This window comes from Taeniopygia guttata, chromosome 5, assembly GCF_048771995.1.
Source record: "Taeniopygia guttata chromosome 5, bTaeGut7.mat, whole genome shotgun sequence".
NCBI lineage: Eukaryota > Metazoa > Chordata > Aves > Passeriformes > Estrildidae > Taeniopygia > Taeniopygia guttata.
The window spans coordinates 51,001,590-51,019,842 of NC_133030.1; the positions used below are offsets into that span (position 1 = coordinate 51,001,590).

Consider the following 18,253-nt stretch of genomic DNA (forward strand, 5'->3'; position numbering starts at 1 on the left):
CCATATCTGTATAGAGTAGTGCAGCATTGGATGACTTAGGATGTTAAAGACTTCCCAGCTAGGCTTCTGAAAAACCTGCCTGTAAGCATGTAGATTGCTTCAGCACCCTCATTAGGGCTAAAAGTAATCTTTTCCCATTCTGCTGTCCTTGGGTTTCTTTGTTTAAAATACTGTTCTTGTTTTGTATACTGTCTCTTTGAAATCTGCTTACAGTGGGTATACACTGAATATCCTGGAAAATAATTCGGAGTTTAAGACTAATCATCAGAGGAAACATTCCTTATGAAATTTCAGATAAGTGTCTTCAGAGAATTCCAAAATGCAGATACAAATTTTTTAAACCACATTTCATAATGTTATGTTGGATTTTGAGCAAATGCATATGTGCTATCCACTCTTTTTCACTATTCAGAAATATCGTTGCAACTAAGACAGCTGACATGTAAAGGGAGTTGTGAACAGTTGATGAGTAGATTAGTTGATGAGTAGATTAGTTTCTCTTGTAGTCAGTTAAATCCCTGATCTCATCAGGTGTTGAAATATTTAAATTAGTGCTACATTCCTAACCTTTAATTGAGATATTACAGTGAAATTGCAAATGGCCCTCAACTCCAAAATATTTTGAAGTCTATTATTCATACACTTGGGACATAGCCCCTTTTTCTACTTAAAAAAGCTTATTTTAATATAAGGTATATACTTAAGATAATAATCTGTATTTTACAATGTAGAGTTTACTGAAAAGTTTTAATATTAAGGTTTGAATAAGGTTTGAATGTCTAGTTTTAGAAATATCTATAGAATAGCATATTGTCTTTATCTCCAAAGGCATTATATTGTACTTCTAGCAAGCGCACCGACAGAAAAACAGCGACTAGAATGGTGAGTAATTCTTGAGATTTAGAAAAAAAACCCCACACCCCCCCCACCAAAAAAAACCCCAAAAGCAGCACCTCCCTTCCCCCCACCATCAACCTTGGACAAAGGGAGTATCTAGTGTATCAAGTGTCTTAATGGATGAAAGTGGAGCTTCAGTGTTTCAAAATTAAATGGATAAATATTATAAAGGTCTGAAAAAAATAGTACAAATGAAAAACTGGGGAGTGAAGGCTGTTGCTTGATTTTTTCCTTAACAGGAGTCTCAGGTTTACTTTACAAACATCTTGTGCACTTTTTTTTAATAGGCACTATGAGGGGGTATGTTTTCAGTCACTTGAAATGCTTTTTCTCAAAACAAAAATTCCCCTTTCCCATGTTTCTGCTCTTTTATTAGTGAAATTCTAGGACTGGCAGCTATTGGGAATTTCTTCACCTCTAAAATTCATCATCTGAAGCCATAAGAATATTGGATAAATATGTGGTGGTTCTTTCTAACTGCCTTTTACTTGATGTGTAATGTCTTGTATTTAATTCCTTTTGTAAAATCAGGATGCAGGGAGAGCTGCAGGGCATTCTTAAGCTTCCCTTGTCAGCTTTTGTAACGCCTTAACTGAAATTATTGATCTGAATTAATCTGATGTGCACTAATTCATTAGTAGTCTCAAGTATTAGTATAAGGAGAATGTTGAGGATTTTATCCTGACAAGTGATGTTAGATACTTCTATTATTTCCTGTTAATGAGATCTTGCTAATAAATGACATTTATACAGGGTGGGCTTGGTGGAATCAAAAATCCGTATTCTAGTTGGAAACTTGGAGAAGAATGAATTCATTACACTGGCTCATGTGAATCCACAGTCATTCCCAGCACCCAAGGAGAATCCTGACAAGTAAGCAAACCCATTTTCTTCATTTAGTAGGGAGAAACTAACTTAACTAAAACACTATTTCATTAATAAATAAACAGCCATTTTTATAGACTCTTAAAAGGATTAATTTTTAATGATAGCACCTAAAGGCAAACAAATAATGCTCATCTCTTCTTAAGCAATATTTAAAATAGGTACTCTTTAATTCTGTATAAGAATGTGTCTAAATCAGAAAATAATGGGAAATGTATTTTTGTTAATAACTCTATTAATTGCATAATTTCCTGCCAACCTGTATAAGTTACTGCTACTTAGTTGATGCTGTTTCAATTGTGAGGAAGCACTGAGAATCTGGGAGAACATCAGGCACTGTAGAACAGAGCTCTTGAGTAAAAAAGTTCTTTTAAATGTTACAAAATTTAGCACTTGGGATGAATAGCATTGAAATCATAATAGCTATGGTTAGAATTTGTCAGGTTGTGGAAACAGTGAAGACACTATAAAGTGCTTCAGATTGTTGAGGATTTTAAATGTTTCTTGACTCCTTCTTCCCCCTGCTCAAAACAGTGATTGCAGGTGTGTGGGGGCTGAAAACTCTTAAGACTTTATTTCAAGATAGCATTGTAATTAATTTGTTAGGAATCATATTTTTGTGTGATGTGTGAGAATGGGGGAGAGAGTTTTCTTTACTGGGATATGTGAAAAGCCTTGTTAACCTTGCACAGAGCCTTCTTCACACATGAGCTGCTTCAAGTACAATATGGGGCTACTTTTAAGAGGTTATATAATTGTTACATTGCTGTTCTGAGTAAAATTGGACAAAAGCAGGCACCAGTTTAGTGGGTGTGTACAACTGCCTGCATAATCAGAGGCTCAAATTAGCTGTTATTTCAGAGGACTTGATTCAGGGAATACTTCCAGCAAAGGTTGTCTTCCCATTGTATACAAAGGACAGTCTTTCACCATCCCATGCGAAGGGGAGCTGTCAAAGGGAGTGTTGTAATGGAAACTTGCAATTTGTAGTCAGTTACAGCTAAGAAATTTGTGCATTGAAGACCTATCTAGGTTGCAAAATGAAAGTTGCTTAATTTGGTAATAGGTTCTAATTACTTTCAGTAATATAATTACTAAAGTTCTAATTACTTTATAGTTGCTATGGCTAGTTGAGAGCTGGTTATTTTCATGCTAGGAGCTACATGAGCATATCTATATATGGGAATACATATGTTGAATGGAGTCATCTACTGATGATCTTAGTTCATTTGCTTGAGGTTGATGTAGTGTTAAATGACTTTTATATTGTGAATGAAAAAGTAATATTGTTAGTCAACTTGGTTTTTGCCTTTCTTTGTCCAGTTTCCTATTGCTACTAGAGCTAGAAAGTACAACTGTCTATTGCAGCAAATAATTCTTGAGCTATTTTATTCTGTCAGTATTATGTGACTGTTTTATATAAAATTTTCCAGGGAGGAATACCGTACAATGTGGGTGATTGGGTTGGTGTTTAAGAAAACTGAAAACTCTGAAAATTTAAGTGTTGATCTTACCTACGACATTCAGTCTTTTACAGACACAGGTGAGTTTTGCTTTCTAGGTGTTCTGGTACTGATAAGATTTTTGAAGTTACTGACTTTGCTCAAAATGTAGTTTTTATTCATAATGCTCATAGTAATAGTAGAAGTGTATCTATACAGGGGGCTTCAGCTGGGGAATTAGGGGTTTTATGTAATGAAACACATTTTCAATGAGTTTTAATGTTCATAAATCTAATTAGGATTTAGACTAATCACTTTCAGTTTGTTCTCATTAAAAGTGATAAAAATTATACACATATTATCTTGCAGATCTCACTAAAAGTGTGGTACACTATTTTGTAATCTTTATTAAACAGATGAATTAGTTATCATACGTGAGCTAGCAAACTTAACCTCAAAATTTTTTAGTATAGTTAAAATATTTCTGTTACTTGGTGAAACTAAATTTATCAGTGGATTAACAAAATGTCTTTTATTCCATGGTGTTTGATACTAGATAATTGATTCAGTAATCTTTACTTTCATGTCTGACACTCAGTGGAAGAGACCTTTTTGACTTTCTGATGTTTACTTTTTGATTCACAAAAATAACTTAGTACACACACAGGAAATTTTGTAAGCAAAGAACTTACAGAACTTAACAGCTGGGGAGTGTGACACCAGAGTGTCAGGAACAGTAGCTTTGACAGATTTATCTAATAAATTTACAGTTTCTTTTAAACAAACAACAGTTGAGGTTCAAGTATTCTGTGTTTACAGAGCTGAAGGAATAGGTTCAAGTGTTACCTAATGCAGCCATGGTCTCTGAATTTCTAAGACTCAGTCTGAGGAAGCAAGAGAATTGGAACATGTTGGCCCCTCTTCCACCTCACACCTGTGAATGCAGTACATATATAGGCATATTTATAAATCATGCCAAGGTTTCAAAGTTGTTTATTATCATATATAGCTGCAAAGGGGCATCCCTTTCTTGAGTGTTGTAATATTTCTTGTAATTATTAGTGATGAAGGAAAAACTATAGCAGCTATAGGAACATCATTCTAATTTTTGAGAATTTAGAAAAGATAATACCTTGACTGCTGCTTTGAAGGAGTGGAGGAATTCAGAAGTTAGTTTCTCAGGTGTTTCATTGTTTATAAACAGATATTTCAGTAATATACTTGTCAGAGACTTTTCGTATGAAAAGACTAAAACTTGCACTTATGATTTTTGGTGTGATTTATTTGCACTATATTCCTGAAGTTTGTCTTAATAGATGCACTTATAAGTGGAGTAGCATTTCATCAAGATCCTTACAAACTGATGCAGAGTTTTCGGTTTGTGAATATACTTCCAGAAGTAACAATCTAGCAAACAATTTGTGTGTTGTGGGTTTTTTGGTAATCTGAAATTAGTGTGGGTCTGTCTTCATTGTTTTTAATCCAGCCCTGTCTTTTGGAGTAAGTCCTAAGATTTTATCAAAAGTAACTAACTATTTTCCAGGATGGAATTAAAGAATAGCTTGCTGTTTAGTGGGAGTAAAGGGAGGAGAAGAGACATGAAGAGTGATCTAGGTTTTCATTCTATGGAAATTTTGATAAGACCTAATGTCAGGAATATGGAATGCTTTAGCCATGTCTGGTTTTGTTGAGTATGCTTCTACTTTAGCTGTAACCCGTACAGTTTTTTCGAGAGGCTTTATGACCTTCTTCAGTACCAAGAAGTGCAGTACTTGCTTTAATAGTCAGTATTCACTGGGCTCTTTGTGTGCCTCTCTCTTAAGACCTTTTTAATTACCTGTTTACAGCCTATTCAGTGAGATTCTTCAATATTTGTATTGAATTTTGTAGTGAATTGACAGTGAATCAGGGTGATACCTCTTCAGTTTTTGTATTTAAAAGCTACAGAACAATTTTTTATTCTTACATCTGCCCCAACTTTTGTTTAATGTTATGAAGACAGTGTGAAAGAACAAACTTTTCATTTTTACCTGCCTTTACTTGAATTCAGCAGCCTGAGTTCCAGTGCAGTTCTTGTACTAGTGCTTACCATGGTGACTTACCAGAAGCAGATGTTCTGAGGTGAAGAGGTCATACTAGACAAAATTAAAAGAAACAAGTACCAACCAAAAACACCAAAATGACTGTACAAAATTTTAAAAAATCAAATGCCAGAGCAACAGAAAAGCACAAGAAAACAGAAAAAGTCTAAACATAAATTGCTTTTGTATAACAATGTAGTGGTGTGTGAGTTATCAGAGTAATTTTAATACATTAGGTGGCAAATGATCATTTAAGTCCTGAAATAAAATCCATTTGTTGACGGAGCTGCATAAATAAAATCACCTGCAAAGAAAATTTAATGTAAACGCTTTAATTCTTATGAGGAAATTTTGTTTTCATCTTTAGTCCCTTTGAGATGAAATGAAGGGTTTGCTTCAGAGCTTCTACTGTTAAAACTTGTTGAAAATACAGTGAACCATGTGGTTGCAAGACATTTTTCTTGAAAAACAGGTCACCTGTTTCCAAACTAATGTTTGTGTTTGTACTATCCCTTTCTTCCTCCAGAACAAGGAAACATTATTATTATTCTTGAGAGTAATAAGTGCTCTGAAATGCAAATTGTTTCTGCCTGGGCAAGTAAGTGGACTTTGCAAAATGCTTCAGTATGTCTTAATGTTATTCTAATTTTGTAGTTTATAGACAAGCAATAAACAGCAAGATGTTTGAGATGGATATGAAGATTGCTGCAAGGCATGTGAAACGTAAGCAACTTCACCAACTGCTACCTAATCATGTGCTTCAGAAAAAGAAAAAGGTAAACTTCTCTAATATATGAGAGCAGTGAAAATGCCATTGCTCTCAAATTTTTGATTTTTTCATTTACTAATTTAGGTTTACTTAGAATTTAGCTTTACTAATCAAAGCCTTAAAATCACATTTTTGAGATCTGAATTTTACCTGCAAATGATCTCATTTGAATATAGCAGTATTATTAGATACACTGACTATAATACCATGTTTCTCACACCATCAACAATTTGGATAGTATCTTCTTGTCTGGCTGGATAGCTTACCTGTGGCCATATATGAGAATGGTAGCATTAGTTTTTAATTAATATGCTGTGGTGGATTATTGTTGAATTTCAGTTGAGTCAGTAAGAATGGGTGAAACTTTGAATTGAACAATTCAGTCTGTTTCAAAATCACTGCTCCTTTGTATTAGCTTAATCTGAGAGCAATACAGGTTTGCTTGGATTTTTTAATAGCTAAACCACTGCTATATATTTTGTTTTAAGTGTAGCTGAGTAACATGCTTTATTTCTATAACTGTTTTATACTGAATGCTGTTTTAAGGAATAAGTATTGACACCAAGTGTAAATCTGTTTCAGGGAACAATGTAAGTATTAAGTAATATGTCTCTTAAAGTAGTAGTACTATGTCAGAAAAGGGTTTTTCTTTTCCACGGACTAAGTTGAGATCCTCTTGAAATTTTTTTTTATGTACATCTGTTAATTTAAAGTTAGTGAAAGTATTTCTAAGTCCACAAAACCAAAGAAATTTGAAATAAAGCTGAAAATATAATAATTTTAAATGATTAATTATTAAATTAAATACAGTAACAGTTTGGTTTTGAACATGATTGGTTCAGAGAAATCTGTATCAGAGTTGTGGACATGAAAACGTCATTGCTTGTAGTGAGAGGATAGTGGATTATTTACACGTGACAGGATTTGAAAACTGTCCATATAAGTTTGCATTTTTAAATAACTTGAATTTCTGTTGATTTTTAAACCTTTAATTAGACTAACAGAATTTTCCTTTGTCTTGTGGCTTGCAGCACTCAACAGAAGGGATCAGGTTGACAGCTCTGAATGACAGCAGCCTCGACTTGTCTATGGACAGTGATAACAGCACGTCTGTGCCTTCGCCTACCAGTGCTATGAAGACAAGTCCGTTGAACAGTTCTGGAAGTTCTCAGGGGTAATGAAGACTTTCAGTCTCTTTGATGCTCTCTCTTTCTGAATTTCTTGTGTTAAACACATGGCAAATACTGCACACATGTGATACCACAGTTAGCATAGTGGGAATGTGCTATAAGAAATTGGATGGAGATTGTAAACACTCTTATTTCCATTTGAGCCCTATAGCAAAATTTGGGGAATAGGGAGCATGGTGCTGGACTTGAGATAAGGAATTATAAAGTTGGGTGAAAATGCTTAGAAGAACATGGTGATAGAAAAACTTGGGCCCTGCAGTAGGGAGTCTATGAGAAGTAGTGAGCAGATAGTTGTGAGGGTGAGGGAATATTTTGTGAGTTTTGGATCCAAGTGTGAGACAGTAGAGAGGTTTAGATTTTCTCTCTGGGAAATCAGTAGTGCTCCTGCTGTTACTGATGATACCTATGCAAATTAAGCTTAGGAACAGAATTTCCCGCTAGTATCAAAATTTTCTTAATACTGACTTTCTGTATTAAGTCTTTTCCTACCTTAACTTCAGTTTACTGCAATAAGTGAGTGTACTCTTTTCTTTCATGGGTCCCACATTTGTTTCTTTGATACACATAGAATTATCATCAATCTCCTACAGTTCAGCAGTATTACACATCTATTAGAGTATGTTGTGAGGATGAAATACTTTACTTAGTTCTTCTGACCTGACAAATGTTCTTTTAGTTAGTCTTCCTTGGTGAATGGCTAACAGTAGTTGATACCACTATCTGTGCTGTTGAGATAAGTCTGTCTTACCAAAGATGTCACAAATGAAGTGGAAATTGCTCTCGGCTGATTTTAGACACACACTGCTTCCTGGTTTCTTGACGACGGAAAAGGGATCATTTTTGTGATTGGTTACTTGAAGCCCCAGGCCTTTGTTTGGGATAATTTTAGACTGAAATCATCATTGTAACAGTGTGTGTAAATTAAAAACAAACTTTTAATTCTAGTCCTTCTACACTGGTTTTGTTTCATTCTTCAGTAAATAGTTGCTGTGCTTTCCCATGCTCATTATTTGAGTGGACACTGTCTGAATTTTTGGCTGTCTTTGAAATACAGCCTTTTTCTGGTCTCAAAAAGTGTCACTGAGTGATTTAAAATCAATATTTGAAATAGCTTCTATTGCTTGTGTTTGATAGTAGATTGTCAGTGCTCACTTTTACCTTCTTACTGGCATAAGTTCTGCTCTGTAATGTAGGTAAAATACCAGCTGTGGTTACTGGTTACACATGATGCGATGAAAGGCAGATCATGTAACACCATAGCATTACTAATGTCTTCAGCATTTCATAATTTTTCTCTTTTTAGCAGAAGCAGTCCTGCGCCAGCTGTTACAGCAGCATCTGTGACCAACACACAGGCTTCTGAAGTCACTGTGCCACAAATAAATTCCAGTGAAAGCTCAGGGGGTAAGGAAAATGGCACAGCATATTGTTTCTATTGATTTTTTGGTAATGTTTATAAGGCAGTTTTTCTTCCAGCTTGAGTCTTCTAGTCTTTGCATAACATATGCTGTAATGTGTTCTTCATACACATAGTTCAATAATTTGTTAAGGATTCAGAAAATCACACAGGAATATTTGCTGTGATGTTTATTTCTTTTATTCTTAGGGATTTATATTTGCCATTCACAATAGCAGTAGTGTTCCAACGACCTAATGTAGGTCTGTAGTTTGGTTAGCTAAATGAGGATAAATTATCTAAAGCTGGAAGAACAATTTTGATATTTATTTTTAATTCATTTTGTAGTTAAACTCAAGATGGTTCTGTACTGTCTGTTTGTAGTCTGTCCTCCCATGTTCCCGCTCCTTGTGCTTCATGAAATTGATTTAAGAATGGAAAAGACTCAGATGTAAGCAGAAACACATGTTCCTTACTGATGTCTGTTCAGATATATCCCACTGTATGTGCTGACTTTATCCTCCGTTTTCTGCAAGAAAAAGTACACTTTACTTCAAAGTAATTTAAAAATTTGACTCTTAAGTCAAAGAATAAAAGCATCTGGTGAAAATATTTTCTTAGAATCAGCTAGTCTTCTTTTTTGATGGAGCTTTAGTGTACAAGGAGCAAGTCAGAAATAGATGGAAAAGGGGAGCGACTGGTTAGCCTTTCAAAATGAAATCTCTCATTTCCCTCTTGATATGTGGCATGATTTAGTCTTACTTCTCTCTGATTTTTATCGTGTCACAGGTGCATCAATGTGAGTAAGTTTGTCCATGAGCACTAAATGGAGCTTAAATGGCGTGACTGGTTTTTGGATTTGGAAGCATATCAGAAGTTGTTCATTCTTATATTTTGGTTAATCAAAATGTTAATCACCTGATAGTTGTTAATGAAAAATTTCCTCAATGTATTTTTTCTCATCCTGGAGCATCTCCCTATGTGCGCTTATTGGTTTGAGGTAGGCAATTGATGAGATAGAGCTTTGTCATATGGAGCATTTTTCAAAAGGATGTTTATAATATCAATTCTTTATTTGATGCTCTGTGATGACTTCATATTTGTCACTGGATAATCTAAGCCTGAAAAGTGATAAACTTCATTTCTGAGTGAAAAAGGGAGTATCAGATTGCTCTTGGATTTGATTTAATGCAGTCTTGGCAATGCATGTATATAGCTGAGTACAGAAGCAGTAGAATTTCCTTAGGTACCACAAATACTACAGCTGTATTATACAGAGCTCTGTCTGGGCTCATATATAGCCTGCCTTAAGCAGGGCTAATTAGGCTAAGCAGAGTGTCATTGCCATGGCTACCCTGAGTCTGGTACAGGAATTCTTTCTCACAATCATGTGATAAGGGCTTGGAATGGACCTAAAAGATCATCTAACTCCAACCACTCCTGCCATGGGCAGGGACACTTCCCACTAGACCAGTTTGTTCAAGGCCTTAACTGACCTGACTTTGAACACTGCCACGGTCAGGACATCTAAAACCTCCTTGGACAACCTGTTTCATTTTCTCAGTACCTCGCACTAAAGAATTTCTTCTAATACCTAACCCAGATTTCCCCTCTTTCAATTTGTACCCATTGCTCTTTGTCCTATCACTACAGTTCCTGACAAAGAACCCCTCTTTGGCTTTCCTGTAGGCCCGCTTCAGGTACTGGGAGGTTGCTGTGAGTTTTCCATGCAACCTTCTCCAGGCTGACCAGCCACAATTTTCTCAGCCTCTCTTTGGAGGGGAGGTGCTCCAGTCCTCTTATCAACTTCATGGCCTCCTCTGGACTTGCTCCTACAGTTCCTTGTCCTTCTTATATTGGGGGCACCAGAACTGTACACAGCACTCCAGGTGGGGTCTCACAAGACCAGGGTAGAGGGGAGAAGTCCCCTCCCTCAACCTGCTGCCCACACTCCTTTGGCTGCAGCCCAGGGCACATTTGGCTTTCTGGGCTGTGAGCACATTTGCCAGCTCAACTCATGCTGAGATTTTCATCAACCACTGCCCCCAAGTCTTTCTCCTCAGGGCTGCTCTCAGTCACTTCTCTGCCCAGCCTGTGGGTGTGCCTGGGTTTGCCACAACCCAGCCACAGGACCTTGCACTCGCTCTATTGAACTTCAAGAGGTTTGCATAGACCTGCCTGTCCAGCCTGTCCAGGTCCCTCTGGATGGCATCCCGTCCTTCCAGTGTGTCAGCTGTACCACACTGGTGTCATCAGTGAACTTGCTGAGGGTGCACTCAAGCTCAAGAAAGAACTTGAAACTAAACTGTGCAGTGTATGCACACTTGCTGTTCCAGACATGATGCTTACACCATTAACTGTACCACTTCCTTGATGCCTGCTTGATGTCAGGGATTTTGATTGGAGATGAAAAATACCAGTGATTGAACTGAAATGATTGTCGATTCCTCTTGTTGAAGATCTTTAAATTATTTGTCCATAGGTACTTCAAATGAAAGCATTCCTCAAACTGCCACACAGCCAGCCATTTCTCCACCACCAAAGCCTACCATCTCTAGAATTGTTCCCTCAGCGTATCTATTAAATCCATCACCAAGAAGTTCAGGAAATGTTGCAACAAAAATGCCTAGCCCTGTCGCAGCAGTGAAAAGGACATGTTCTCCCCATAAAGAAGAGTCTCCTAAGAAAATTAAAATTGAAGAGGTATTTGAGATTTTGAGATCATACCATAGCAATGTTCAAAACTTTGAATATTCATTTCACACAGAGTGCTGATTCTCATATTCCAAGTTTCAGATATTTCCTATTCTGATTGCATTGCTGCTTGATGTTTTCAGCTTGCCAAGGTGTTAGTATTTTTATTTTGTTGATATTCATCATGTGACACATGTACTGCATTAGCACAAATGCTTAGAATTGAGATTCTTATCTTAAAAGTAATTGTTTTGGTAAGCCTATCATATGCTAAGTCTTACAACTAATTCTGTCCTTTTAAACACTTTGACCTTATTTTCTTGTTGATTTTTTAAAAATATGGTTTTATGATTTGTAATATTTTCTGTGTTTGCTTTTCAGCAGGATGAAATAAGTGAAGATACTAGCTGTATAGATTTGAATGAACATGAAAAAATGGAAACTAAGGTAAATATGCCTAGACTCTATAATTCTGTGTATATTATTTGGGAAAATTACTGTGTTTCCCTCTAAGAATGACTAAGAGTCTGTCTATATCTAGACTCTCCAGTAAAGATATCAAAATGATATCCTATTTTTTTAATGTTTTTGTCAATATTGATGGAGTCTGCTGCCATGCTAAGTTGAGCTCAAATCCATAGTCACATTGGACAGTCATTTCTTTGCTGGTGATTCATGTGGTATTAAGCATGGTGAAAAAATTAGTCATGATATTTATAGTTCAGCTTGTTAAATTAGATCAAGGATGTGTCAGTATGCCATGATTTTCCTGCATCCCAAACCTGATGTATGTTAATTAGTGAACGAACTAATGTATTCTATTTGGAGTTTGCATGTTGGGCTGAGCATGCTAAAGCCAGCCACCCTGTTCACTTTTTAGATAAAAAAATTTCAAGTGACAGTAAGTAAATCTTTTGTGCAAGTGCAATTATTGTGTGTAGTTACAGCACACTGTTGGGGGACTTTGGGCATTCAGTGTGCCCCTCCAGTATCTTGTAATTAGCAGACAATTTTTCTTCCTTAGTGGTGAACAGAAAGGGTGACAGACTCATTTTAGCCTTATGATAGTAGCTCTCCAGTTGCGATTTTGCAGTTTTTATGGGTAACATTCTGTTGTCTCTGGAATACTCTGGAAGTATGTTTATGCTTAAAGTTAAATATAAGTTCTTTGGTTTATAGCTTCAACGCCCTTAAGCAAGGAATTGTATCTTGTTAGGCAGTCACCTTGCAATGTCTCTGCACTTAAGATAGGTGAGGGTAGAAATACATGTAAGCACTTAATCTTCACTTCAAAAATAGATCCACTGGATACAGATCATTATAAAAGACATAGGCAATCCTGTTAGTTTTTATTGGCAATCTCCTCTAAGTCTTTGTCCTTAATATTAATGGAAGGAAATGGTGGAATTAAAATTCTTAAATTAACATAAACACAAGTTTTCATCAATTGAGATGCATTGCTTTTTTTTTAGGGTGTGTTAATGGTACCCTTTGAGCTAGCAGACTGTTTGTATTAAAATGAGAATGTGCAATTGTCCTGCTTCAGTCCTGTAGTCCTGCTGTTGTACCTGCAAATCAGTCTCTGACACTCACCTATTCATTCAGAAGGCTGATTCAACCCATTAAAGCAGCAGGAAAACTTTGCTGGCAGAACAGCAAAAGCTGTTGAATTTTTAAACAAATCCTGTAGCTTTTCACATGATCTTCCTTGATAATACACTTTTTGTCTTTAGTGAGTTGAATGACATGTAATGTTTTGCTGTAGGATTCTGTATAAAAGGTGTTAATTGGTTAAACAAGTGACAGCTGGTAAGTGATATAGCTTGTGTTGATGTCAAATCCCTAATAAGTGAAACATTCTCCAGTGTGGTGATTCCTTCCGAAAAGGAAGGGTGTCAATGCAGCAAGCATCAATGCTTGCATTTTTCTTTTTTTGTATATGCACAATGTAAATAATTCTGGAGTGCTAGGTGTTATGTAAGTAGCTCATTGGAAGTGGTGTAACTGTGGTGATGTTTTTGTTTTGTTTTTTTTTTCCCCAGGAGCAAATTGAGACAGAAGTGAATGTTAATTCTCAAACAGAAACTCTTCAGACAACTTCTCTGCAAGCTCCTCAGGTACTGTTTTTAAAAGCAATACTGCCATGTATTGTATTTATGTGCTAATCTGTGGTGAAAGAATTGAAACTGAAATGAGTCCAGATGTTATAAATGTATAATTTTAAATATAAATCCATTTTATGGAAGGCTACTTGTTGTTACTGTCACAATTTTTGTGTTTTAGATGGTCATTGATCATATTGAATGTGCATTGTAGCTAAACATGTATGGCTTGCCATACAAACTGACCGAAGCTGGATTCGCTCTTCTGAATTGTGCCTTCAAAGTAAGGGGCTCAGTTTATTCCTTCGTGCTTTGCACATCACAGAATAATCCTTTCTAACAAGGAAATAAATAATTTAAATAGCTGCTGCTCAAAGATATCCAGGTAGAGGTTGAGGATGTCTGAAATGTAACTTCAGATTCTAATATTTGGTACAAGAGACAAGTTGTAAATTTGTCACTCCTTAGCCAATTGTTGTTAGCAGTGTAAAGTCCTTTGGACCGAATTCTGTACCATTCACTTAAATTTTAGTTCCTAGTATTGTAACAACTTCTAGCCACAGCTGTTTCTTACTAGCATTTTTAAATTTTAACCAGCAGCACGCTAAGAGAAGTTATCACTATCAAGCACTTTATGCACACTTGAATCATTAAAGTATGTGTAGTGAATGTGTTGGTTGAAAATAGAGATTGTTGCAATAGTAATAATGGTATTTCTTACTGGACATTTTGAACTGTATGAATAAAGATAGCAAAATTGTTTGGCAAAAACTGTAGACACTACATGGACTTCCTAAACTGCTTCAGGGAAATTTTTAGATAATTTAGTAAGTACACCAGTTTTATTTTATCTGTTGTTGTGGGGGATTATATAAAGCTTTGTAGCTTTTTTACAGATTGTGTGGTTGTTACTTAAGCAAAAGTAATCTGGAAACTACAAAGGATGGTGAGCTTCCTCTGTCATTTTTCAGTGTTCTTGTTGGCTTTGTTTAATAAAACACTGCCCATGTTGCAGAAAATAGAAACATGTCAAACTGCAGATCAGCACCAACCAGGGGGTTACTTGGGGCAGGGGTCATGTGAGGCCCAGAGCTATTTTGTCCTGGGTCCTTGCTACTTTGTGCACTAACACATCAGTCAGCGCTAACTTGACTGATTTATTTTTAATAAAGCAGCAATGAAGAGCAGTCATTTTAATGCAGTTTTCCTCATGTATCAAAGGTACCTTATATCAAATTTGAACATTTGTAATGTAAGAAAACATTTTATGATAAATGATGTGAAGTATTGCATAATAACTGGGTTATTTGGATGGCAAATAATGTGCCATAGTATAAGTGAAAATACAAAAAAAAAACCCAAAAAAACAAAAAAACCCAAAAAACCAAAAACCAAACACCCCAACCTTAGAGGCATGTATAGCAAGTGAGAAATTAATGAATGTCATTGAATCTTGGGTGTGCTTCTGCGTTTTCCTTTTGTTTGTTTTAGATAAAATTTTTCTGAGTGGCATTTAAGTCTTTTAAGTGAGAAAAAAATGTTGAGATTATTGTCAAGGTGAAATTCTTAACACATTCACACAGTCCCTTTTTAGAGTTCATAACTTTTTTCTGTAACTTTTTTCTGAACTGAGATGAAAAATTGCAAATTTGACTGTAGAGTTTTTCAACAGTCTGGAATGTATGAAGACACACACTTTAGATTGGGAACTGTTTTTCATCATTGGTCTGTAAGGGCACAGACTTAATACTGAATTGTTAGGAGGTGTTTTTAAATACTAAACGTGTAGATCAAATAGCTGATGTTACTGATTAAGCATCCGTATTATGTGGATGTTTTACTATAATACAGGTTATTAGTAGGCCCAGCTTTATCTGCAGCACTTGCTAATTTCTTGCAGTTGTCAAAAAAAGAAAAGCACAAAAAGATTCTTGTAGAAATTTTCCTTATTAATGACTCTGTAGACAAAGGAAATACCTTCTTCTCTCTTTATAATCTGCAATTATCTTCATATATTCCTTAAAAGTCTTCTAAAGGTCTTTGTTGTGAAAGTTAATGCCAATTACTACAATATTTTTATTTTTATATTTACAAAGTTAAAATACAACCAAACTTCTTTTCTTTTCAGAAAACACCCAGTACAGACCTTTCAGATATCCCTGCTCTTCCTGCAAATCCTATTCCTGTTATCAAGAATTCAATAAAATTGAGATTGAACCGGTAAAAACCACCTCAGGGTCCATAAACAGTATCTGCCAACTCAACCTGTTGTCTTCTAATGCTAGAAATAAAAGGAGAACGGAGGGTGCAAGACTAGAACATATTCGCAAATGGATTTAGGTATATGTTGTGCACTTCCCTTTCTGGACTAAAGTTGCCGCTTGATTGGAAGTCCAGGTTAGTATGTGAAGCCAGGAGTACAATTAATGTGTTAGCAACAGTTACATTAAATCTTTCGAAGGATTACTGCCTTTAAAAACATGAACACTATTTGTAGCCATATTTGACATTCTGATTGAATTTGTTTGATGCATTGTTTCAAAATTGAGATAAAACTGGCATAAGAATCCCTTAAATGCACTTTTATGTACTTTTTTATTGGAGTATGACTAATTTTAGATCTTTAGCTGATAAAATTTCATTTTATTGAAGAGTCTCTTCAGTAGTAGTAATTTGCAAATTGGATGACATTCTATGATATACTGTACATTGAAAAAAAGTGTATAGTATATTTAGTTCAACTGCCATCAAGCAGCAGTAAGTCATTAAAATGTAATGTCAAATCTTGGGGTCATAAGATGTAAGTTGAGGAAGTAATTGGGAAGTTTTGGTATTGGTGGGACGTGATTAAGATGTGGTCTACTTTTATTTATAGGATTGTTTTAAGGTGCATACAAATCAGCAATCAAACAGTAAATAAACTTTCTTTTGAGCTAACTGAACTCCTTATTCCCTTTTTTTATCCCTTTATTTCTTGGGAAAATATTTTGCATTTACTGTTGTTTTTTTGAGGTTTTTTTGTTTTTTTTTGTTTGTTTTTTTCCCCAAATTATTTTTTCTGCTTGTATGCACCATATAGAACAATAGTTATTTATACAAAATAAAAATAAGCCATGTACTCATTCGGGTTCCCCCTTGCCCCTTACCTAATTGTAATACCTTGTGGCCTCTAGGCACAAATTCAGAATTTGTCCGATGACTAAAGCATTTAAGGTAAATATTGTGTGCCTCTGAAATACACCACCTGTCTTGATGGCCTTTGAATCACTAAATATGATTTTTGTACACTCCATAAAGGTCCCATATGCATTAAAAAGCTTAAAATTTTAAATAAAGGCAAAAAGATTTTTCCCTAAGAATTTTAACCTTTTTATTTTTAGATAGTTCATCACAAGTAGTTTTACATACTGAACGACACCAAATTTTTAAAAATCGTATTTCTAGTAAGCACTTGACATCTAGTAAGCTCTCTTACTCCTATTTTTTGTTCTTGTAGTCCTATTAAAAAAGTAACAGCTTTTTCTTTTGAAAGAACTGAAGCTCTCATGGCAAGGAACAGTATTTGAGGAACATGAAGGGATACCAACAGTAATACCAGATGTAGATAACAAACTTCATGTTACTATTACTTAAGTCTGAAATATGTGGGATGTCAAATCATACTTCCCATACTTTGATTAGCATGTTTTAAGAACTCCCTTCTCCCATTGTGCTCCATCCTATTACACATGCATCTTTCATGTTACAAGTTAAATTACTTACACTCTTCCCCTTATCCTTCTAAATTAATTCTCCAAAGTCAGAGTGTAGCTTATCTTTTACTTAGGCTGTGCAGTAACTGAAAGGGTTTTTTTTTTTGCCATTTGTCTAAGATGTCTAGTATACAATATTTCTCTTTTCCTTGCCCTGTGCAGCCTGCTGTCGTCCACCCCCCAAAGAAGGTTATATCTTAACAGTTGAAGTGTACAAGCTGTCTGTGTATTTTGTGTAGCTATGGAGTTTAGATCGAAATTGCCAGGCACAAATTTAGTCTTGTCATTTTGTTTACACATCGGAAAATCTTTTTCATTTTATTAAACGTTTCATGTAACTGCACCCAAGTTTTGCCAAGCTGGAAACTTGGAACCTTTCTGTATAGTGACTTTTTAATTCTAGTTTTCATAACCTGGAGATCAGACTGTTGCTTTCGCATGATGTACGTAGTGTCTCATGACTGGAGTTTGCTTTGTTTTATAGTATCTGTACTCCTTGTATTTTTCAAGAGCTATTTTGTAAACAGATGATGTATTTCTCCATTGAAAACACAATAAAAAACAGCACAATCCCATGGTTGTCTAATTTTTCTGAATGTCTAAATTGATTTTACTTTCTTAATTCTTACTTAGCTGTTAAATTTTCTGCTGCAGCAAAATATGGTATGGCCTAAAGGAAAGATAGTAGATAATGCTTATTTAGAGAGGATTCATTTATATTTGCTATAGGAAGTTGAAATAACACTCAGAAGGATGTTGGGTTCTAGCTATTAAAGATAAAGTTTGTGAATTGTGCAGTGTTTTGGTGGAGACAGAGTCAACAAAAACACACAAAACCTTTAAGGGCATCCTTTCCATCTCTCCATCCTAAATTCTTTAAAATGGACAAAACTAGAAGAAACTCATGCCTAAACAATTTGGGGGTACACTGTTTTTGGCAAAAGTTTGAACTTCATTTTTTAAAAGTATTGGCTCTAAGAATTTTGGCACCCCAGGCTTTTCTTGCAAGTACCTGTTCCTTATGTCAGCAGATGGCACTATTTCT

At 35.4% G+C, this 18,253-nt stretch overlaps 1 protein-coding gene across 6 annotated transcripts in view; it reads left to right on the plus strand.

Moving 5' to 3' along the window:
* PAPOLA (poly(A) polymerase alpha) overlaps positions 1 to 17,783 on the plus strand; it is a 43,483-nt gene extending 25,700 nt beyond the window's left edge. For 2 of the 6 annotated variants that reach the window (XM_030274940.4, XM_030274946.4), the window contains exons 13-22: positions 829 to 882; positions 1,651 to 1,770; positions 3,216 to 3,325; positions 5,960 to 6,081; positions 7,106 to 7,248; positions 8,568 to 8,668; positions 11,143 to 11,363; positions 11,736 to 11,801; positions 13,397 to 13,471; positions 15,585 to 17,783. In XM_030274940.4, the coding sequence (XP_030130800.1) occupies positions 829 to 882; positions 1,651 to 1,770; positions 3,216 to 3,325; positions 5,960 to 6,081; positions 7,106 to 7,248; positions 8,568 to 8,668; positions 11,143 to 11,363; positions 11,736 to 11,801; positions 13,397 to 13,471; positions 15,585 to 15,680 (1,108 nt within the window). In that variant the 3' untranslated portion in view covers positions 15,681 to 17,783. Of the gene's footprint in view, positions 1 to 828; positions 883 to 1,650; positions 1,771 to 3,215; positions 3,326 to 5,959; positions 6,082 to 7,105; positions 7,249 to 8,567; positions 8,669 to 11,142; positions 11,364 to 11,735; positions 11,802 to 13,396; positions 13,472 to 13,637; positions 13,740 to 15,584 lie in introns of all 6 variants that reach the window. The other 4 variants (XR_004368149.3, XM_030274943.4, XM_030274942.4 and 1 more) reach the window with 4 other exon arrangements.
* Positions 17,784 to 18,253: the final 470 nt, after the last annotated feature.